We start from the raw sequence: 24,305 nt of genomic DNA on the forward strand, positions 1-24,305 counted from the left end.
CATTATTAGCCAAACAAGCAGGCTTTGGACTGCTATAAACTCTCAGTTTCCAAGACTGGCTTTCCTGTTCAATTTGTACAAAAGATTATCCTTTATACGGGCATTTTGGGCATCAGCTCACAGGAGGGGCACAGCAACCCTACCACATGCTGCACATCAAGCCTCCTGTTTGCTTAATTTAGGTCTGACGGCTAATATCACACAGATGGTGATCTGACCATGGCTATAATTCATCCTACCCTAATTCAGGGTCTAAGGGGAGCTGGAGCCTATCCCTGGACAAGTCCCCAGTCTGTTGCAGGGCTAACACATAGAGAGAGACATCCATTCACATTCACACCTACAGTCTATTTAGGATTATTAATAGGGATGGGTATCGTTTAGGTTTTATCCGATACCGGTGCCAAATCGGTACTTTTGAAACGGTGCCGGTGCTCAAACGGTGCTCAAACCGGTGCTTAAAGAATGGAGAACACAAAATTGGTCCAAAAACCTCTCATGTTCAGCTGTTTTTTGTAAAAAGATAACAATGTTAGCCTTTTCTGCAGCTGTGGGGCATATATGGTATCACTCTTGGCTGGAAGCAGTGCTTAAACAATGGAAAAAACACAAACTTTATCCAAAAACCTCTCATGTTTAACTGTTTCCCTCTTTTTCTTTGGTCATTTTAGCCTTTTTGGCCAGGGTGAAGGGAGTATCTGCCATCAAACAAGAAGACAGCCGCATGTAGCTATGATGATGTTTGCTAGTTCACCTTACATGCATTAATGTAATAACGTGGTTAGCCTACTCAACGTAAATTACACACGAACAACATTAAGCTACTCACGCAGAGAAGAACGGCTGCTGCTGTATCATCATCCATCATCATTTCTGCTACACTGGCAGGGCTAGGGGCCAGGACTCTCCTCTTCGGGTTTTTGGGGATGTTGCTAACTCCGGGTCTGATAACAGGCAACCCACCCGCAGTAGATGCGCTCGGTGTGAGGTCTCGCAGCAAGCTATCAAATACAGCGCATTTCTTGGCTTTTAAAAAAAAAAGCTATGCGTCGCCAGGTGTTTCATCGGATTTGAGGTGTTACCTCCTTTGACAGTATCACAGTATCAGCTTAAAGCACTTGTTGCAGGCTGCTGAGTTTGCATCTTTTGCTGTGAAGTACAGCCAGACTTTTGACCGCTTCGCCTTGGGCATTTTTAATCTGTAGCTCTGCTCTAACTGAACGTACGTACCTGGACCCGCCTACTATCCTCGGAAACGTAAAATGATTGGCTAGAAGTGTATCACAGCTCAGGAAAAAAAAGCACCGAAATAAAGCACCGAAATGTGCGCTGCTTTTCGGTCTGGTTACTACCGTTTATGTCAGAACCGGTACCCATCCCTAATTATTAATTTACCAAACCCTATGCTTGTCTTTAGACTTTGAGAGGAATCCAGAGAGGACTCTTGCAGGAGAGAAACCACACAGAAAGACTTCAGATTAGATTCAAACTTAGGACCTTTTTGCTGTGAGCTGGCAGTGCTAACCGCTGCACCGCCATATGGCTCATATAATCTAAAACTTACATTTTAAACTCATTGGAAGAGCTTATAATCATCCATAATCAACCATTTTACTAACTTTCAGATCATTACTTTCATCACAGCAGCATTTAAAACGCACACAGGCAGTGACGTTACAGTTGCATTACACTTACAGGTTCCTGTGAATGTAATTCACTAGTGGGTTTTTATTAAGTATTGTTGACATGTCTGTCTTTCTCAGGAACAGCAGTCAGTAACACAGTTTTTGCCTTTACAAGTAAAGTAAGTTGCTGGATAAGTGGTGCTCACTGAGGCGATATCTTATCAATGCCCATAGAACAACTTATCTGGAAAATTCCATTGCATATTTGACATTTTGTTATACTGTGTTATTTTCCAGTAATGGCAATGGCAGAATTACTTAGAGGAATTGAGCCATGTTATGGGAAATACACTTATTGGCTTTGAAAGATTTGATATGAGGTCTTTCTGTTACCATCTAGCTGAGAGACAATAAATAGTTAGATGAAGAGGGGGGAAAAGAAAAAAAAGATTTGCAATTTGTTTTTTAGTGTTTTTGTGCAGATGAAACCACAGATATCTGACACAGATACGGACTTGAGCTTCTAGTAGAGGAAAAACTGCTTTCGGTTGAAGCACAAAATATAATGCAAAACCTTTACAGTTTTATCTCACCCTGTATCCTCCACTATTATCTGTACTGTGCTTTTTGCATGCTACATGTTTATTTGTGAGTCTTTGTATGTGTTTGTGACTCTGTCTGTGTGTGTGTGTGTGTGTGTGTGTGTGTGTGTGTGTGTGTGTGTGTGTGTGTGTGTGTGTGTGTGTGTGTGTGTGTGTGTGTGTGTGTGTGTGTGTGAGAGAGAGATACCCGAATGACTGTTCAGACTGTCATGTTTGTGCTTGCAGGGTGCCAGAGAAGAGAGTCTGCATTTACTGCGACAGTTCTACAAGGCGAGTACATAATAACACAGATTCACTCATTCATATGCTAACCTACAAAAATAAGAGCCTTGCTTTTATGTCTCACCTGCCCCCACATTGAATTGTATATCAGCATGAAAAAAGTGTAAAGAACTTGCACAGCGATTAACATTGACATTAGCGTTAAACATTTAAGTGTTTAATGTTGCAAAGAGAGATTTTTGGCACTCGTACAATGTAAAGTTTGTTGTTCTACCAGACAGACAGGGATAATTTACAAGGACTCTAAATAGGAAGTTAAAAAAAAAAGTCTGGTTTTAAATCAAGTCCTTCTTGAATAGTCTCTGAACTGAAGTTCAATCAGCACCTGCCGGTAAATTCTGGTTTGTCTGACAATGAAACTTTACAAATGAAAGTAAAACCTTCTGGAGATAAGACTTTATTGTAGGTGCATGAGACACTGACAATAACTGGAGCCATTTCTCTGAAGGTACTGTATAGGAGACAAAACTGAAAGTGTTTTCCATACCCTATATGTCATAGTTGCATGCTTAAATAGCCGGTAGCTGGCTTTCTGTTTCATTTTGATAATTTGAATATCAGTTTTGGCATCAGTCATGATTCTGTTATTTGCGACATTTGGGAAAATGTTGAAGAGAAGTGACTGAAAATAATACCAAAAAATGTTTAAATCTGGTGACTAAACAAAGGAAAACTACTCAGAAATGTTTAATGCTGGTTTTTTTGTTCATTTGGAGGTTTTGCCTTCAGAGAAAATTTTTTTATTGGTGCAGTTAAAAGCTCAGAGTGGAAATTTTTATGGTTCTGTGAGTTTGAACAGGGTTTTCTGATGAACCACAAAAAAAGAAACCAAAAGAAAAACAATAGTTAAATATTCAGAAACTTTAACATATCCAGTGGACATGGACAAATTTGAAGAGATTAATTTATTTGGACAAGAGGATATTTGATCATCTTTAAAACAGTGCTATATAAAATTTAGTGTATTTAAGCAAAAACTAACGGGGGAAGCCTTTTGTTCAAAGAGCAAAAACATCAGCAGTGCTATAATATTCTTCTGGAGGAAAAATGAGCACACCATTGGCCTTAGAAACTGGAAACTCAGCCCACTTTATTAATGACATAGTCTTTCATTTGAAATGTGATTTAGGTTTTCTCTCATATGGCCTTCCTAACAACAGCTGATCAAGCTTAAACGTGCTGCTGTTGTTTAGCGCGACATCTGCTGGTTTCCTCTTTCTGTCGCAAAGTGGGCGATAAACAAACAAGAGAGAAAAGCGATCAGCCGATCATTGATCAGTTTCATGATTGAAGTAGCAACAGGAGAGGCAGGGGGAGAGAATGAGAGAAGAGGCAGCTGTGCAGCGTAACGACAGAATAACTCCAGCTTTGTGTCTTTTTTTCATTATAGCGAAAGTCCGGGACAAACTGCGTCAACCAAATCTGCAGCTCCATACAGCAATGTTACGACTTAGATTATATCTTATAACTCATAACTCTTATGTTAGCTCCCCTCAGTAGCATACTGTCTGAAATATTCGACGGCTGCAATAATTCTTTAAGTGTTATTTTTTTCCTTGGTATTCTAATTTCACCGAAGTTTACTAAACTCAACAAACTTAATATTACTTACCGGGACATTTATTCTGTCCTCATTTTCTTTCACCGAAAAATTGTTTCCTGCAGTGCCGTCTTTCGTGCTTCGCTCTCCTACCTTTGCTAACATGATGCACATAGCGCAGAAGCCGATGCTGCATTCACTTACACTCGGATATCTGAGCTTCACCGTGAAAACATAATCGGACATTTGATATTTGATTGAATTTTATTGTTTTGCCTTTGGGGTGGCACCTGGGGTGGCCAGTCTGGTTGGGGGGGTGGCCTGTGACCCCCCAGGCCACCCCGCTGGACACGCCACTGTGAGTTAGGTGTTTTATTTATTCTTGAATGATTCATTGGTCCGTGTTAAGTGGTTAATCAAAAAAAGATTCTGAAAATGAGCAGATACTGGCTTTGAAAGACCTTTTAGAAAGTCTGCAGTGCTCCAGGCACATAATATGAGTAAATAAAAACTGACCAGAAAACTGCGCTTGGACACAAAAAGTAAAGAACTAACAGTCAGCTCAAGAGTTTTCCACACTTTCATATGCAATCATAGACACTTGGTAAAAATAGCTGAAGCAATAAAATCAGTTAAGCTGGCAGTATACTGATAATCTATTATCAATATTCCACGGATCACACTACGGTTTTGACTTGAAAATCAATTTTCGGTCCGCTTAAGTCATATCTGTGTCATCCTTCAGCTAAAAAAGTAACAGAAAATAACACATTTGAGTGTTTTGCTTTCTGCCTGTGCTGCTAATTAACCAAGTTAATGCTAAGTATGTTAAAAGACAATACCTTCAACCTGCACAGGTCTTTGTGTTTTTACCCTTCAGCTGTTAAAGACTGGTAGACTATTGTTGTCACCCCGCTGGATGGGCCGACGTGGACACCCACTTTTGTGAATGTGATAAATCAAGAATGAGACGACTGATTTTGAAATTGATACCATAGGTGCATCTACTTAAAATCTCAGACAAGTTCGAATCTCAGTGTCCTCAACCTTAAGGTCAAAGTCAGAGGTCAAGTCTTCTGACAATCTTGAAATGCAGTAACTCCAGAAGGATTTTCACATTTATACTATACATGTGTCTACTAAGAGACTGATTGGTAGCACTGGCATCTGCCAGTATTTTTATTTTTTGTGGCAAGCACATGAAGTTTAATTTAATACAATTACTAATTTATATTATATAATATCACATCATATTATATAATACCGTATTTTCCGGACTACAAAGCGCACCTGAATGTTAGCCGCACAAGCTAAAATCAGGGGAAAATCCTGTTTTGTACATACATTAGCCGCACCTGACTAAAGGCCGCAGTGGTTTCAATGTTGACTTATCATATATAAGAGAATATGCACAAAGGGAATTGTCAGGAAAGAGATGGCTGTTTGGAGACATCACTTTTATTAATATTTTGAAAAACAAGTTATGGGTACATATTTGCATAACTTTTTAGGTATATGTACAAGTAGCGGTAATTACAAGTACAAAACATGTACTGTGCTTCATAAACGAGTAACAAATGTAGTACATAACAATAACCTACAGCACACCAGAAAAATAGATTCAGACAACCTTTTAGGCTCAGGTGCAGTGACACGGCTTTAACAAGAAGAAAAGTCACCACCATCTTCCTGCGCTCTAAAACCACCAAAGTCCTCTTCTCCAGTGTCGGAAACGAACAGGCTCAGGATGGCTTCGTCATCCACTCTCAGCTTCTTTCCTTCGTTGTCACTTTCAAAACAAAAGAAATCCTCGTTGTCAGTGTCAGAGTCGAACACCCTCAGAAGGGCCGTGGCGGTGTCCTCCTCTCCATCATGCAACAGTCCAGCCCTTCGAAATCCGTTGGTGATCGTGGATGTTTTCACACTTTTCCACGCTGTCAGAATCCACCGGTGGAGTTGAGCATAACTTGCTTTTCGCAAGTTTATCGCCGCTCGTCATCCACGACTCCCGCTGAACGCATAGCGCTACTTTGAAGTTTGTTTTTCGCGCTACTTGTACGGCACTATGTTGCCTGGCGGATGGACACGTGACCAACATACCACTCTTGAACCCCGATACTGTGTGTCTGATCACATGCCCTTCCGCCAGGCAACGTAGTGCCGTACAACAGCGGAACAAACAAAACAAATCGTCTTACGATATGACAAAAATCATGGACAATCCTTAGAAAAGCCGCACCTGACTAAAAGCTGCAGGGTTCAAAGCTTGTGCAAAAAGTAGCGGCTTATAGCCCGACAATTACGGTACTTTTATATAATTTAATATAATTGCCATTTAGATCTGACCTTTACTTGATTTCTTTTTGAGAAATTCATCGGTTGTTTGGCTAATGTGTTTTGGATCATTATTCAGCTGAAAGGTCTGCTTCTGTTTGAACATCACTTTCAGATCAATGATCGTAAATCTTAGAGCTTTCTGTATCGATCTAGAAGGTCGGTAGTTGATCTTTCGGCTCCTTCAGTCTGCAGGTCAAAGTGTCTTTGGGCAAGATACTGAACCCAGAGTTGCCCCTGATGTATCCACTGGAGTGTGACTGTGTGAATGTTAGGTTAAAAACACTTGGGCATAGGACAAAAGCCCTGTCTATCCGTGTCTCTGTTTATAGTACATTATGCCAAAAGACCCGCCTTTCAGTTGTTTGACAAATTGTTCTTTTTGGACAGGAAACAGCTTGCTTTCTACAAAGTGAGGTTTTTTTTTTTTAGTACATATTAATTTCAGTTTTTAAAATCTCAATTTATTTTGATTATATCACCATTAATATACACTGTTTGAAAGAGAATCAGGTGGTGGTGTGTTTGAACACATCGGAAAAGTCACCAGTTCTTTTCTACGTCTGCCAATTCTGAATGTACTTTATACTGAAGAAGAACACCTTGTTCTTATTAAACTGTCATAGACAAACTGTTCGCATAGGCAGGTAATGCAAATGTGTCAAAAGGTAAAGGTGTCAAAAAGAAACCGAAACCATATCAAGTGTCTCAAAAAAGATCCTCGTGAACTCTGTAGACCGTAAACATGTGTCTGTGTCTTGTTTCTTTCTGGCCTGGATATTCTGTTTAATATTACACCTTAATTTTTTTGATGGGAATTGACAGATGAGATGGACTTGTGCCCTGTGCTCCTAATAGCATGTTTATTATGACAGGGCATGCATAAGCTTGTTATATTAGCTTGGGAACAGTACTTTCTGTTTCTTGTGTGCAACAGTAGAAGAATGTCATTACACTGGGAAGTTTACCGTGGACCCAAATAAACCAAGCACAGGATTATATATAAAAGTGTTACTTAACATGTATCTACGGGAAAATGTGCACTTGCATATGCTGTGTTTTTTTTTTTTTTTTTTTTCACACTCTGCATGCACAGACTTGCACCCACAAAAAAAAATCCCCAGAAAGCCTTTCACCCAAAATGGTTTTCTTTAATACTGATTGTATTTATTTTCTGCCCCCGTTTTCTCTTGTTTTTAAACGTCTTTTCAATGTCACTGTCAACACAGGGCGAAGAAATCTTTCTGGACATGTTTGAGGACGAATACAGGAGCATGACGGTGGGTTAGCCTTCGTTTAATATTTGCTTTCCTCCCCTCCCTGTTCAAAATGAAACATCAGCCCGACTCTGCAAGCACATTTCTCTTTCTGCTGTTAGGTCTGGGTGTTCTCATACACAATGTCGTCTCTATGTTGCAGAGTAAGCCACTGAATGTGGAGTATCTAATGATGGATGCCTCAATACTGCTGCCACCCACTGGCACTCCTCTGACCGGTATTGACTTTGTAAAGAGACTTCCTTGTGGAGACGTGGAGAAGACACGCAGGGTGCGTCCGCCCACACACACAAGCTCAGTGACGGTGTCCTGGATAAATCTATTGTTGTAGCTCATGCTGGCTGTTCTTGGTACACTTCCAGAAATCTCAGTCCTCCCAAATGAGAAGCAGACAGGCAAAAGAAAATCCACTCACACACCCAAGTTCAGTGGACATACACAGACAATCAGGACTTGTAGTTGAGTTGTTCTTGAAGGGTTGTGGCACATCGAAGCAAACCAGTGAAATAATTTTCACTTAGAAGAATTTTAAAATAGGTTTGGAGGTTTTTTTGTGATCAAAGGTTTGCATCCGTCATCTAAAAAAACTCTTATTAGGATTTTTAGAGGAGCACTGTTAGGTGTTTATTCTTAACCTTTGTTTAAAACTGCCAGTTTTAGACAGAAGGTTTATTGTAGCATGCAATTTCTCTGTATGTGTTTGTGCCTGTTTGTTTATGAGTGGGCTTTCTCATCTCTTCAGGCGATTCGGGTTTTCTTCATGTTGCGGTCCTTATCACTTCAGCTTCAAGGAGAACCCGAGACACAGCTCCCTCTGACCAGACCTGAAGATCTGATCAAGACAGACGATGTCTTAGACCTCAGTAAGACGCACACAGAGACACAAAGGCATACTCAATGTACACTGTGTAATACCAGACCACAAGCTACAGCTGCTGTGCAGATTTATTTCCATGCTTACAACAGGATAAAAGAATAACGACACGAGATTGTCACATTTCTTTTCTCACCCTCTTTCTCTCAGTCACGCTCTTCACCCAGTAGGTAACAGCACAGATGCAACACACTACTGTGGGTAAATGCACATACAAGCACTCGTACCCACAGCAACACAGCGATGAGCTTGAGGAACAATCACAAACACCTGTGCACAGAGGTTTATTTTACACAGAGATAACCTGAACCGTCTTCTCATATTGTGCACAGGTGTGTAGTTGTTACATGCAGACGTAATAGAAACTTACACGTGGTTAACTCTGCTCTGCTGTTGAGGATCGCAAGTATAACTGCAGAGTAATGCGAGCGAGAGTGATGACAGTGTCTCACACGGCAAATGTTCAAACTGTGCAAATCCATACTTGAACATTTCTTGTGTACGTGTTTCTGTATGCATCTGTGGCTCCTTTTTTTTTTTTTTTGCACGGTTTTCCGAGTACAGGTGTCAACCTCATAGCAAACCACTTCTCGATGCAAGTCCGCTTTCTACCAACAACAACATAAGTGTGTGTGCGTGTGCACATGCAGCAGCATTAAAAACATTGCATTTCAAGAAATGGAGTAGTGCAGAATCGATATTCTTTAGCTGGTACAGGTGTTGTATCTAAACAGAATATGAAAACCAAACATCTGAAAACAGTTTGAGAGAGACTAAGCGCACCTTTAGAGAAGTAACAATCAGCACAGTCACAACAGCTCGCAGTATAAACACGTCATGAAATCTTTATGAAGATCAGAGTTATTCCAAAAGAAATACACAGATTTGCTAAACACTAAATCATCAGCATAGCTTCTTAAGCAGCATGTGCAAAAACCATTAATACTTTTAATGTTAGAAAAGGCCAAATGACACAATGCTGTTTCTGAGCCAGGACAAAGGCAAATCCATTTCTTATCATTAAACCAATATCAGTTGCATGCAGTTGCCATGCCCTTACAAATTAACACATTCCAGTAAAGACGCGAGACTGAAACTCCCTAAACCATACAGAAAGGATAAAATGAGTCAGTAAAAGCAGACTTTACTACAATCATAGCAGCAAAATTATATAAAGGGCAAGCATAACATAATAAATGTATTTAAAAACTTGATATAAAATTGTATTTGCTTGATTTCTTTCCATCATTTTTATATTTTTATTCATCAATAAGTAGTTTTTTATTTTTTTGTTTATGTAGGCATGTGTATCCCCACCTTAGTTCCCCAAACATGAGCATTTCTGCATATCTGCTCTATTATGCAAATTATGGGGCTTTTATTCAGGTTGTCTATCACAGAGTCGGCTTTACTGCTGTCGTTGATTAAGACAATCAAGATGTCTTATTTTTTGTAATGATAATATTCTGATATTGCACAGGCGTGTATTTGGGGGTTTTTTTTACATTGTGTTTCTTAATCGCCTTAAAAAGATAGTACCAATAAAATCGACTTCTTAGAATTACCACAGAAAGCGAGAGGGCTTAATAAATTCCACCGGGGTTGTTACCTTAGTATTGAGTATTGGTGAGCTGCGGCCTTTATAGTTTTATCACTTCATCTGTTGAGTCAGCTGCACTGTCGGTGCTTGGAAACCATGTTGATGTAAACCTGTGGCCTTATGGATGGAACAAACCAGTGTCTCAGCAATTTGTCTTTTTTTTCTCTTTGTTTTTTTTAACTTGCTTTCAGTCAGTGTCACAGTTGTGCTGCAGTTGGCTTATGTTAAGTGATCTCTTTGTCTTGTGATTGTGTGAACAGGCTATAAGTGAAAGATGTCTCTTCACGCCCGTCTTTTGGGAAGCCGGGCTGATGCCTCAGACACACTCGCGACAAATAGATGGCAATACAGCTATTGAAACCAAATGGCTCCCTTTAGCTTTCAAGTCTAATTCAGTGGTTGAAACCACGAATGTTTTGATGATTCCAAATGCCAGTCAAGAGTCTGTAGCAGATTAAGGTAAAGATAGCCTTTAACAGAGTCTTGATCATATCAGGTTTGACTTGATTTCCAGTAGTTTTATGCCTCTTGATTTTCTGTCATATATCTTACCTCTTGTATGGTTTGAAAGATTTTCCTGTGTTTGCTTTGTCTTTAAAGCAAGGTGGTTGACTCAGAACACAACTTCTCAGAGTAATAATGCAGGGTGGAGGGTTTTTCCTGTATACGGGGGATTTAAACCTGCTACCTTCCACCCACAAAATTCTTTTTCTGACCATTAGGCTGCCTCCGCCTCCATTCACAACATTTTTCTTACTAACTCTTAAATTACACAGCATATATGTATTTTAGTATATGTAGTCTCTGGAGGAATAAATCTGTGGTTGCATAGTCACACACGCAGTGGAAGTGTGACATTTTCATTCATGAACATTGCCCAAAATGTAGGGTGTGTGTTTTTGTGTGGGTTGGATCCTTTATGTTTTCTTAATTAGCCCCCCTAAGGGCTGACAAACTTTATTATATTGAACAATGGATAATGGAGGAAAAAAGCTTCCTGATTGGGCCACATTTTTGGTGAATTTCAAAGCACACCCTGTGTTGCAGAGTGGGAGAGTATATAATTGTGCTTTTTTGTGAGGCCACAAATATTCAGTTGCGTGTGCATGGAGTTGTTTTAACCTTGATAAATGTCTGCGCTCTACTATTGCCTTTAGAGTTCACGTGGGCTGTGTTTATATGGAGCTTAATGTTTATTATCCCTGTAAAGGTCCACACAGTAAAAATCCTTATTATCACCTCAGCCATAAGAAATAAGACCAAACCCTTTGAAAGTTAAAGTGAACAATGTTCAGTTGCATTCACAATTCATTTTTCGTGCTTCTCCGGTTTCCAGAAACCAGCGTCGAGTCTAAACTGGTCCTCCACAGAGGACCTTTTTCAGTACAAACTTTTCAAGTTCGCTGGAGAATAGAGCAGGGCGATATGGCCAAAAATATTTATCACGATATATATTTGAAAATTTGCGATAACGATATAACTGACGATATAATTGATGCGAGACAAAATACAACTCCACAACATTACTAGCGCAAAAGGACAACCTTCCATTTATTTTCACTTAAACAAGAAGCTGGTTTTTATGTACATTAAAGCTTTATAAAAATTTAACAGTGCAAATGCAAATTCCTTGCTGAAAGTTTAACCAAAAGGCATTTCCAGTAGAAATGGGCTGACATATCCTGAGCATAACCATGTATAATATCCACTGAAGTTAAAAAGAGGTGCTTTGCAACATTAAACTGCAGTGTGCAGTAAGTGTTTTTCGGACCATAAGGTGCACGGGATTATAAGGCACATTAAGCGAAACAAAGCAGTCAGATAAATCAAACTTTATTAAACTCATTCTTCTTGCTTCCTCCACTTCTGTACCATTGATTCATTAATGTTGAATTCTCTGGCAGCTGCTCTATTCCCATGTTGTTGCAGTATATTAATGACTAACCTCGTATTGTGGATGGATTATCTCAGTTGTTCTCCTGACTGAAGATTGGTCCGTTTACAGCATCCTGCCATGCGATTGCATTTGTCTCTAACCATGAAGAACCTTCACGTTAACTTTTATAAGTGGAAAAGTGTTAGTGTTCGTCCTCCAGCTTCACTGTTTATGTTATGCTAACATAGCTGTGTCGCTAGCGATCACGTAGCACATCATTATATACCAGCTAGCCCAACTTCAGTAACCCTACAAACGTCACTGCTGTTTAGTTTCCTGTCTTCATTTATGTTGGAAGTGATAGCAGAGCTGTACGTTTGATTTTTTTCAGAAATCTCTCAGTCAAAACATGCAATATCATGCTTAGGTAACTAGCGAAACTAGCGAGCTAACTTCCGCTAGCTTCCTGCTAACTTCTAACTCCGTTAAATGTAATACATTTTGTTTTCATGGATGCCTGGAAGTTAAACTTCATAGTTACACCTGGTAAAGCAGCAATGCTGATCTTTTTTATTAAAGATGAAAGAATTTAGACAGTTTTTAACTCTCAGTGCAGTGTTCGTTTGACCCGAAGAGGGGGGTTTAGGACCCAGATTACTCCCAGATTTAAGAGCATCTTAGTCCGACAAATACGACAATAACGACGGCCGCTTGCATGTTCTGCAAAAAAAAATGTGCTTTGTCGTGTATCTGACGGACAAACACCAAACCAGTTCCACATCACTGAAGTTGCACCATTTTTACAAACCAATTCTGGTTCATCTGTTTCACTCAACAATCGGCCATGTGCGTATGAAAACAAAGGCACTGCGCATGCGAGTTTTACTTATATTCTATCGCGATATTTCATTTTCCTATCGTTGTCTAACATTATACCGGTATTACCGTGAACAGTATAATATGGCCCAGCCCTACTGGAGAACATGTCATGTAGGTGTTTCGTAACCCTAACCAATGTAGAAAAAAATGAGTAAAACAAATTATTATACGTTTATGTAACTCAGAACTGATGATATATGTTGATATTTATTTGGAAATGTGACCAGCTGTTGCTTGTGGGTAAGACGGCCTGTAACGAAACTGGAGTCACATGTTTTGCATTTTTCTCTTCTCACCTTGGTGAATAGGGGTATTGTTCATGCAGCCTACAGCCAACTGGGAACACTTAAAAGCTGAAGAGAATACTGAAGTTAGGCAGCCATATGCTGTTTGATTTTGTTTAGAGTTTTTTTGGGGGGTTTTTTGGCTGAACATCCAAGTCATATCTTGCTTTTTTGCCCAAGGTGTCTCATTCGAATTACCTCAAAATCTGAATCAGAAAAGTAGAACAAGAACTGCTTTTGTGAAGACCTTTCTTCTTTTGGACTAATAGATCAAAGGTTCAAGTCTTTCATAGAAAAGTCCTTCTCTAACAGTTGTCTGTGTTAATAAAAGTAATTTTAGTCTTATTAAGTTCAGTGATAAATGAATGGAGTTGACTTGTTTTCTTTTAAATGTCCTGCGTGTTTTAAGCCCTTTTGACCAGGCAGGCTTTCCACTATAAATTAGGTAGGCATGGGGGGTGGCACGGTTTTTTCCCCCGTTTATTCTGGGGATTGAGTGTGCAGAACTTCCCCTGGTTTCTCTGACCATTTGGTTGTCGGCATCCCTTGTGTTACCATCGAAAATTGATGACTGTATCTCCAGCTGTAGGTACTTTCACTGCTCACTGTTTCAGTAGGAACTGTTGAGTTCTTGGTATTCCCCATTGATCTTTAAATAGGCCGCATGTATGAATGAATGTGCAGCAAAAGCTTGCTGGCCCTGTGTAAGAAGCATATTGCTGTTAAATACCTAAATTTAAAGCCACTAGTTTTCTCAGATATGTGAATCTGAGTTGCTTTATGTTCATAGGATTAGTCATGTTGCACTGTAAAAGTAGATTAGTCAGAATACTTGAGAATTCAAATTAAGGAATAAAAATGAAACATAAATATCATCAAGTGGAAGGGATGTGTGAGAGACTGCAAGAGAAATTCCTCATGGGGGTTGTACGTCAGTCTAATGTTACTGGTTTACATTTAGAGTCAGTCGAGGTGGGTGATAATTAGATCAAAACCAGTGGTGTCACATCAGATCATCAGTTCGGTATTTCGTGTTTACTTTACAGTAGGTTTTGTGGTAAATTGAAATGAAGAACTGGACATGTGGGCTTATTTTGTCTTGATGTATTTTCCAGGCGTGGGAGCAGAGCTTCTTCACTGTCCTTTAAAGCACTCTCTGTGTTTTGACTGTGTGTGTTTGTGTGCGTCAACTCACTGCCACTGTCTGCCCATCAAATCCGAGGTCATTTATAAGCTTTATATATAATGGAATAACACGGTAACAGCTCTCTTCTGGCCATGAAACTGCTTGTCAGTCAGATGTCTGATTTACTTTTGCAAATGGGGTACTGAGTGCAGTGCTAGTTCTAGTTTTAAAGTGCTTTTAATAAAGGGCAGAGGTGCTCCGAAAGTGCTGTACAAGTTACCACAATACAAATGATACTTGTAGGGAAGCCCTCTTCCATACACTGAGTATAAAAAGGGCCATAATTCCTAAACACTTCATGAAATGCTTTTGTTAAACTCCTTAAATTAAAGATGAAAGTCTGGACTTGAATTGCATCTTGATTCATTGATACTTAAGGACCTATACATTATGCAATATGCATTTAATAATACATATAAAATATTATAACTATTGCTATTGCTAAATATTGTACGCTGTCTGACACACTTTCTGGAAACACCTTTTTATTTTTTAAGTGGCCAAACTGTCTTGTTTTAAATGTCTTCCATATTTTAAGACCTTTTCACCCGACAAGCTTTCCAAAAGAAATTAGGTAGGCGTGGGGGGTGGCACAGTTATTTCCCACTACTCTGGGGACTGAACTCTGGTGAATAAACAGTCCCATGCATGTGGTGTGTGGACTACTTGGGGTGTTGACCTCAGTCCCCGAGAGCCTCATTACCTCTTGGAAAAGTTTTCCCATGGTAATCCAACTACTATTGGCTATGACATTACTATGACTGTATTTAAACACTTGGATTACTGACATTAGATCTCACCTGCCTCGATACCTGTCCAACAATTATTGTCATGTGCTTTGCTACTGCGTTGCATTGTGTAATCGTGTCCAGTTGGCATGTCCAGTACTGCAATGTTCTCACTTTTCGTGAGAACATTGAGCGCGTGCTCTACTGAGCATGAAAAAACTTCCTGAACACCTGCGATCAGCTAAAACTTGCTTCATTTTGATCTCAGTCATTTAAATCGAGGGTAGCAAGTTTATTATTTGAAGTGGCTTATCAATAAATCATGTCTGTATCCTCCTCTTAAACTTTTGTTTGATTATATTTCTAGTGGGTAGCTTCCCATGCACATTGCAGAGTAAAGCAGCTGTCCTGGGGCCATAACATACAGGACTGGGTCCTCTCACAGTGTTTGACATTGCATCTACCAAGGTTGTAGTGGAAACAACCTGGACTGGTGGTGACATAGTAAACACATCTATAGTAAACACTAGCGTGGCAGGTGTAAATAACTAGACGTCTTTGAACATGGAAACAAGTCTAGTCGAGGTTGCTTTTTGCTTGTGATTTTTATCAAAGTTTAATTTATATCATAACCTATATATGTTTGTCATTTTTTCCTCTTTCTATCCTGCTGTAAGGCCCTCCAGTGCTACACAAATACATTTGACATGAGTCAGTACATGACAAATGTTTGATCTGTCTCTACAGACATGTCATGACATTGACTGGTGTGTGTGAAACGCCTCAGAGCTAACTTGAAACACTTTGGCAGAAGTAAATAGTCCTTTATTTAATAATATACATATTATTAATATGCTGTTTTGGGCTCGAACTCCAAATGCCATATTAAATATGTTGTAAACAGTTTAAAAAATGGATTACAATTTTTATATATGTTTAAAAAAAAGATCTAAAAAAACATTTAAAAAAAACCCATTGATGTTTATGTTTGTGATCCCTTTTTCAGATAACAGTGACCTGATAGCCTGTATGGTGGTCAGTAAAGATGGGGGACAGGCCCAGAGATTCCTTGCTGTAGATGTGTACCAGATGAGTCTGGTGGAACCAGAAAGCAAACGCCTTGGATGGGGTGTCGTCAAATTTGCCGGCCTCTTGCAAGTAAGAAAAAAAAAGTGTACACGTTTGTTATTTTGTTTTTTCAGTTGAAATTAAATGTTGATTGAAAACCATGAATTTTTTTCTGCAATATTGTACTCATTACTTACTCACTCTTGTTCATATTGATTTATCTCTTTTTTGTTCTCCAGTGTAATTCTGCTCTTTTGTTCTCTAGCACAGGATGTTTTGTATTGCTGTCTTGTTGCGTTCTCATTACTCAGGCATTTTCTTTGTATACTCAATTCATTGTGTCCTTTTTACAAGAGACATGTAAAGCTCTTAGTGATGCCTTGAGGGTTTGTGCAGTTGCAGTTCACCTGTTTCAGTGAAAATGCGAATTTTGTTCCGCATACTATTGCCAGCAGGTAACTCTTCAGCAGCCGAAGTGAAAGACTTGTATACGCTTCCTGTCCTCTGAAAATAACCATAATTCCAATTAGAAAGAAACCGTGTCCTAAAGAAAATAGTGGATTTATACTAGTGGCTTTAACTTGTCATGAAATGTTTTGAAGCATTTTAGTAAAATGAGAATGCTAAACTGAATGTACAGTTTGCTTGCAGGCATGAAAGGAACACAGATGACGCAAGCACCAGCATGACTCAGCTTATTCATTACACCTGGAAATTCCCAAGGCTTACGCCCATATATTATCTGTTGATTGTTTTAGCATGCTGCAGCCTCATGTGCTTTAACAGAAAGCACAGAAAGAGTCAAATACCTGTCTCACCTCTTTTATTTAATTTTTTTCTCCTTTTTAACAGGTAAAAGTTTTACGGTTAATAGTACGCTCTCCATCTTCAAATCCATCAGCACTGGCGTATACCTGAGGGCTGTGTTAGCTCACCTACTATACTTTAGAGATGGCACAATAACACTTTTTAATGTCCGATACTGATTTGGATATCTGCCGATACCGATATGAATCCGATATAGCGCATTTTGTAATCAATAAAACTGTTTTTTATAAATATCTTGCTGCATTTTGTGTAAGTTCATACTCAAGTTTTAAAAAACAAGAGACTTAAGCTATTCTGTTATACCTGTATGCAAAAAAATGCACTCCACCCAAAACATTTTATAGTTCAGCAACATTGATCAATCTAATAAATTTAAACCTACACCATCCTCCCCATTTTGGTATTTTAAAGAGTACTTACAGTGGGGCAAAAAAGTATTTAGTCAGCCACCGATTGTGCAAGTTCCCCCACCTAAAATGATGACAGAGGTCAGTAATTTGCACCAGAGGTACACGTCAACTGTGAGAGACAGAATGTGAAAAAAAAATCCATGAATCCACATGGTAGGATTTGTAAAGAATTTATTCGTAAATCAGGGTGGAAAATAAGTATTTGGTCAATAATAAAAATACAACTCAATACTTTGTAACATAACCTTTGTTGGCAATAACAGAGGTCAAACGTTTACTATAGGTCTTTACCAGGTTTGCACACACAGTAGCTGGTATTTTGGCCCATTCCTCCATGCAGATCTTCTCGAGAGCAGTGATGTTTTGGGGCTGTCGCCGAGCAACACGGACTTTCAACTCCCGCCACAGATTTTCTATGGGGTTGAGGTCTGGAGACTGGCTAGGCCACTCCAGGACTTTCAAATGCTTCTTACGGAGCCACTCCTTTGTTGCCCGAGCGGTGTGTTTTGGATCATTGTCATGTTGGAAGACCCAGCCTCGTTTCATCTTCAAAGTTCTCACTGATGGAAGGAGGTTCTGGCTCAAAATCTCACGATACATGGCCCCATTCATTCTGTCCTTAACACGGATCAGTCGTCCTGTCCCCTTGGCAGAAAAACAGCCCCATAGCATGATGTTTCCACCCCCATGCTTCACAGTAGGTATGGTGTTCTTGGGATGCAACTCAGTATTCTTCTTCCTCCAAACACGACGAGTTGAGTTTATACCAAAAAGTTCTACTTTGGTTTCATCTGACCACATGACATTCTCCCAATCCTCTGCTGTATCATCCATGTGCTCTCTGGCAAACTTCAGACGGGCCTGGACATGCACTGGCTTCAGCAGCGGAACACGTCTGGCACTGCGGGATTTGATTCCCTGCCGTTGTAGTGTGTTACTGATGGTGACCTTTGTTACTTTGGTCCCAGCTCTCTGCAGGTCATTCACCAGGTCCCCCCGTGTGGTTCTGGGATCTTTGCTCACCGTTCTCATGATCATTTTGACCCCACGGGATGAGATCTTGCGTGGAGCCCCAGATCGAGGGAGATTATCAGTGGTCTTGTATGTCTCCCATTTTCTGATGATTGCTCCCACATTTGATTTTTTCACACAAAGCTGCTTGCCTATTGTAGATTCACTCTTCCCAGTCTGGTGCAGGTCTACAATACTTTTCCTGGTGTCCTTCGAAAGCTCTTTGGTCTTGGCCATGGTGGAGTTTGGAGTCTGACTGTTTGAGGCTGTGGACAGGTGTCTTTTATACAGATGATGAGTTCAAACAGGTGCCATTCATACAGGTAACGAGTGGGGGACAGAAAAGCTTCTTACAGAAGACGTTACAGGTCTGTGAGAGCCAGAGATTTTCCTTGTTTGAGGTGACCAAATACTTATTTTCCACCCTAATTTACGAATAAATTCTTTACAAATCCTACCATGTGAATTCATGGATTTTTTTTTCACATTCTGTCTCACACAGTTGAAGTGTACCTCTGGTGCAAATTACTGACCTCTGTCATCATTTTAAGTGGGGGAACTTGCACAATCGGTGGCTGACTAAATACTTTTTTGCCCCACTGTACCTACCTAACTAATAGGGTTGCCAACTCCCAGCAAAAATATTAGGGAACCACCCCCCCAACCCTTAATCGATGTAATGAACTTTAATTTAATGCAAGTGTAAAACAAATGCACAGAAATCAATTATTTTTCTACAATAATTAGTTTCTCTTTCAGTGTTTATTGACTCTTTGTGAAGTCAGCTTTTGTTGTCCCTCTGGGGACACTAAAATGCAGATCTATTTCACACAATTTGATCCATCTTATCTTGCATTTTTTGTCCTCTTTCAACAGGACATGCAGGTGTCCGGCGTTGAGGACGACAGCAGGGCGTTAAACATTGTCATTCATAAACCCAGCTCCAACCCCCACGCCAAGCCCCTGCCCATTCTGCAGGCCAACTTCATCTTTGCAGACCACATTCGCTGCATCATCGCCAAACAGAGGCTAGCCAAAGGCCGTATCCAGGCCCGGCGGATGAAGATGCAAAGGATTGCCGGTTAGAAAACACAGAGAAAAACCACCTTTTAAATCTTTTGTTTTTACCCAAAATGACCCTTTTCTCGTTAAGCTAGTGGCTTGTTTTCGCTGAGACTGAAAGTCTTCTAGAAAGTGCTGTGAAACTGTTCAGTACAGCAGCTTTTACAAGAAAACACACTTTATTTAAAACAGAAAGTCGCTGCTTTCTGGTGAACATGGTAAAACGGCCAACAGAAACTTAAAAAAACAGAAGTAACCTACGGTGAGAATTTAACAGTGAAAAATTAAATCAGTAATCCAGAACTGAAGCAAACATTAGGAAGGCTTCACAGCCTCAACAAAATGCTAAAATTCAATTTAAGCAAAATTTAAATTGAGACATTTATTTATTTAGTTAGTTAGTTAGTTATTAAAAGACATTTCAATTTACTAAATTTTGTGTTTGGGAAACTTCAGTCCAAGAGAAGTGAAAGTTCATCTCTTTGTTAACTGACGTAGTGTAGGTCATTTCCCTGAATTAGCTTCTGGCTTTCTTCTAAGTTCTAAAAGTGATATATTTCCCCTTTTTTAAAAAGTTGTCAGTCGTATGTCTGTTTTCTTTTTGTGACGCTCTGATGATCTCAGAGTCATTTCTTACATTGCTATAATAAGCCTGCTGTTATGCCAGGATATGTTTGACCATCTTCTGGCTAAAGTGGTGGGTGTTTCCTTTAACACAAAAATTACTAAAAAGTCCTTTGGCAAATAAGGATGGATTTACCCGTCAGTCCCTTGTACTTCCCCCCACTGAAGTCCAGATTCTTTAGAATTACACAAAACTCATAACAATATAAAATCCTGCTAATGCAGCAAAGTTGAGGAGGATGTGATCCTCACCAAAATAGTCAGTGTGGTCACAACAACAGTGTCAGATTGACTCATTGCCGATATAATTGTGCATACAAAAACATTTCTTGCTTAAATAAAATTTACTGTACTGTACAGAAAGCCGTCACTCCTGACTTTGTTTTGCTTCCATGGAGCCAGACTTTCGCTTTTAATTTTACAGACGTCGTGAGCAACAGTTCTCCAGGCTTGCTGAATGTATTTTTTTCTTTTATCCAAACCCTTGGAATACCTGAGTATGGTGTGTAATGTGCCCTTTAAAAAGCCTCATCAGAAATTATGTCAGTGGAAAGATAGTTCCCAAGAAGCCATTCTTAAGGAAGGGAAACTGGGAGAAAAGCCTGAGTTGTGCCTAATTCCACAAGAATTGGACTGAAAGTCAGTGGCAACAGGTCTGATGGAGTGATGAATCCAAATTTGAACAATTGTACCACCATGCAATACCATCTGAAAAGCTTCTGCCTGGCATCAGCTTCATTTTTTCCTTGTATCCTTTATACTGTTTCCATGTATGTTTGCATGTTATGACGTCTTTGCACTGGCTTTGCAAATTATAAAAAGGAGTGGTTCAAGATTCTTGTGCAATACTGTCATTGTATTAAGGACAAGTGGGTATTTTGTGTCCTGGAGTTTGCACTGGATCCTTAACTGTAACATGAACCTGTCCCACAGGTCAGTGCTACACTTTCACTTTTTCTTTCTCTCTTTAGCTTTGCTGGACCTGCCTGTGCAGCCCAGTGCAACAGAGGTGTTGGGTTTCGCTCAGACTGCAAACACTTCAGCCAGTGGCCTGCCTTTCCGGTTCTACGAGCAGTCTAGGCGGGCACCAAATGATCCCACGGCAAATAGATCAGTTTTTGCCTCTGTCGATAAAGTACCAGGTAACACACAGATGCACGTACCGTCTCAGCTTTTATCTCAGACCAGCTGTTTATAGCGTCTGACCCAGTGGTACTATGGTTTTGTTATTGCTTTTATTTCTTTAGTGTTGGGGTGAACATTAGATAAGTGCTTCACTAAAAACATAGATTAGATGCTTTAAATAGAAAAGGGATTCTTCAGAACTGAGCTGAAAAGTCCCTTCATATTACTTGCATTTTAAAAATTCTTGCATTTGTTCATCCTTTACAGGGCGCTCATCGAAATACTTTGACATTTTTATGTTACAATGAAGGTCAATTAAGTTAATATACACTGTTTACATGTTAAATGTACAAGAAAACACATAGAAATGTTTATTTTAACTTCCTTAACTGACATGTCTGCTTGTCACAAATATATCACCCACATCAAAGTACAGTCCTGCCCAGTGACTTAACTTCTTCATGGTTCTTAGTGAGGCTGTAATGTGACACAACTGAAGGTTCAAGAGAAATCAAACCCAGCTGAGATATTTATACTCGTATTCAGAGCGTTAAGATCGCTTCAACTCTAAAATTGAGTATGTGTGTACTCTCAAACACAGGATGTTCTATTCTGTAACACAGAAGTTGTTCCCTTGGGTATTGTTGGGATTTCTGCTATAATAAACCTGAATTGAATTGCAGTTCCCTTATTCCATAAAGAAGCCGAGCAGACGGCTTTAAAGAAAAAGTGTCCATTTTGAAGTCTATACTTAGCCCACTTTGAACAAAACATTAACAGTGAAGTGTAGATCTACTGAAAAATACTGAGATCTAAATTGTAAATATAGAACACAAAGTCAATCTTAACTAAATCAATCATACATATTGAATTACTAAATCAACTTTAGCAGACAAGATACCAGTGTAGGCAATGTAAGTGCAATAAAAGGTGTTATAAGCTCATAAAACTAAACATAATGACACTGTTCACTATTCGTGGCTCGGAAATGTCTAAATGTGTTGAATTTCTCATTGTATTATAGTACACAATCCTGTGGCAACATCCAGTTTACTGGGATTTACTTATTGAGCGCTACATTATGATGTGCGATACCTTTTTTTTTAATACCCAAAGTATGGCTTAGTACATGCATCTGGTGTACATCTAAAAATAGACTTTCCAGTTTTAGTTGAACGTGTCAAACGATCAAATGTGGCGCCACCTTTTTCATTCCAAAATTTCACTCATTTCAAGAAATCCTACACAAACAACACATATCTGAACATTTAGGGCAACTATTCAACCACATAATGTGTGAGTTTCATCAACCCACCACTGTTAGTTTCAGTATTATGACCACAGATGAAAGAGTGGGCAGGGGCGAAAAACCAAATTTCCCAAATTCCAAAAGAACTGAAGTCGAAATGCTGTGGGTTACTGCTGATTGGTTAGAAACAATGATGTCACTATCTGTTACATAGCCTGATCTATGCTGATTGGCTTAGAGAAATCCATGTGGTTCTAAAACCTAACAGTGATGTGGCAAGGCCTATTTTGAGATCTTGTGAAGTTCCCTGTATATGGTTCCTCACTCGATAAAGTAGTGAATACTGTTCGTACTGTTGTGCTTTACTTCGGTCGCTCTGTCTGTTCCTGTAATATAATCCCTGTGAGTAAGTCCCACTGGGTACACTAATATAATCCCTTTTCAATGGATTTCCGTGAGTTATATCACTGTACTCACTGTATCTTCAGCTCCTGAATACGACTCTTTTGTCCTCCTTAGCAGGAGAATCTCCTCTGGAGTTACAAGGCACCCAATTAGTAGTTTTATTTTTCCAGAGGGCAACAAGTGGGGTAGATTACGAAGCCTGTTCTTAAATCTTGACACGGTATCATTACCTCAGCTGAAACAGTTTGGAGCTTCAATTAATACGACTGTATGCCCTTACCATGTCAGTCCAGTGTGTGTAGTGTGTAAGCAGGTATAAAGGGCTTGTTTACCAAATCTGTATCTGCCAAATATTAAATATGCTCACAACTGCTGCTTCTGTTGCTGTGTTGTGGTGGTGAATAATGTCCTGAAAGTGTCGCAGTGAAATCATAGTTTCATCGTTTTTTGCAGTGAAATAGTGTAACGAATAGCACTGAACATCCTGAGGTACGACCGCAGGGTTTTTATTCAGGTGCAGGTCTGACTGACCATCAGATTTCACTCAGTTCACCCTCTTATCCAAATGGAGTCTCGTGCAAGATAATGAAGCTTCCCTCCACAGTAACTTCGAGGTCACTGTGACCTTGACTTTATTATTTATTTGTTCACTAAATTCTAATTAGTTCATCCTTGCAAGTAAAAGTTGGTGTCACACTTGAAGAAATTCTCTTCAGATGTTCAAGAGATTCCACATTTAAAAGGAGACAGACAGACATCCAAAAACATATCGGCTTTGGCCACAGGTGTCCCAGTGGGTACGTAAAAGTTATCATGACATCAGTAAATGCTTGTGATACGCTGACCCTTATGCTAATATTTAACAGCCATGGGCTTCTAAGAAACTGAGCGAGGAATATACAGGTTAAGCAAAATAACATCTGGATGAGCTGGATTCATTGTGGAAATATGTAGCATGCAGATGAAGTTAAAATCAAGCCTTTTCTAAATCAAGAACAGACACTGTTTCTTGGGAAATGTTTGCAAGCTGTGGGATCTGCCCAAGCGTAGAGGTTTCTAAATTTTACCCAAGCTTTTTTACGAGCCACATTAATTAGTTTATTTTGTAGAATATTGGAATAAAAACGCCTCTTTTTATGTGTGTTTGTAGCAGAGAACACTTAAGAGACAGTTTGAGTTGCTAATGGCAAGGGTCTGTCTGTTGCACTCATTCCAGGGTTTGCAGTGGCTCATTGCGTGCCCCAGCACACTCCCTCACCCCTCTCCTCACCCTCACCTCCCTCCAGTGGAAGCGGGAGCACGGGGCGATGCGACTCTGTTACTGCAAGCACGACATCAGCTCAGAGTCCTGCAGGTAACGCTCACACGGACGCACACAAACCACCACAGCTCCTGCAGGCGTAAGCATGAAGACAAACTTATATTACACATGCTCT

At 39.6% G+C, this 24,305-nt stretch overlaps 1 protein-coding gene across 3 annotated transcripts in view; it reads left to right on the forward strand.

Annotated features, from left to right (window-relative positions):
• The window catches only part of clec16a (C-type lectin domain containing 16A), a 54,415-nt gene that overhangs the window by 25,882 nt on the left and 4,228 nt on the right, over window positions 1-24,305 (forward strand). For all 3 annotated transcript variants that reach the window (XM_080904300.1, XM_080904298.1, XM_080904299.1), the window contains exons 15-22: window positions 2,453-2,497; window positions 7,613-7,663; window positions 7,803-7,931; window positions 8,403-8,523; window positions 16,094-16,245; window positions 19,281-19,485; window positions 21,062-21,232; window positions 24,086-24,223. In XM_080904300.1, coding sequence (XP_080760426.1) covers window positions 2,453-2,497; window positions 7,613-7,663; window positions 7,803-7,931; window positions 8,403-8,523; window positions 16,094-16,245; window positions 19,281-19,485; window positions 21,062-21,232; window positions 24,086-24,223 — 1,012 coding nt within the window. The remainder of the gene's footprint in view (window positions 1-2,452; window positions 2,498-7,612; window positions 7,664-7,802; window positions 7,932-8,402; window positions 8,524-16,093; window positions 16,246-19,280; window positions 19,486-21,061; window positions 21,233-24,085; window positions 24,224-24,305) is intronic.

The sequence above is a fragment of the Rhamphochromis sp. 'chilingali' genome, assembly GCF_963969265.1.
Source record: "Rhamphochromis sp. 'chilingali' genome assembly, chromosome: 15".
NCBI lineage: Eukaryota > Metazoa > Chordata > Actinopteri > Cichliformes > Cichlidae > Rhamphochromis > Rhamphochromis sp. 'chilingali'.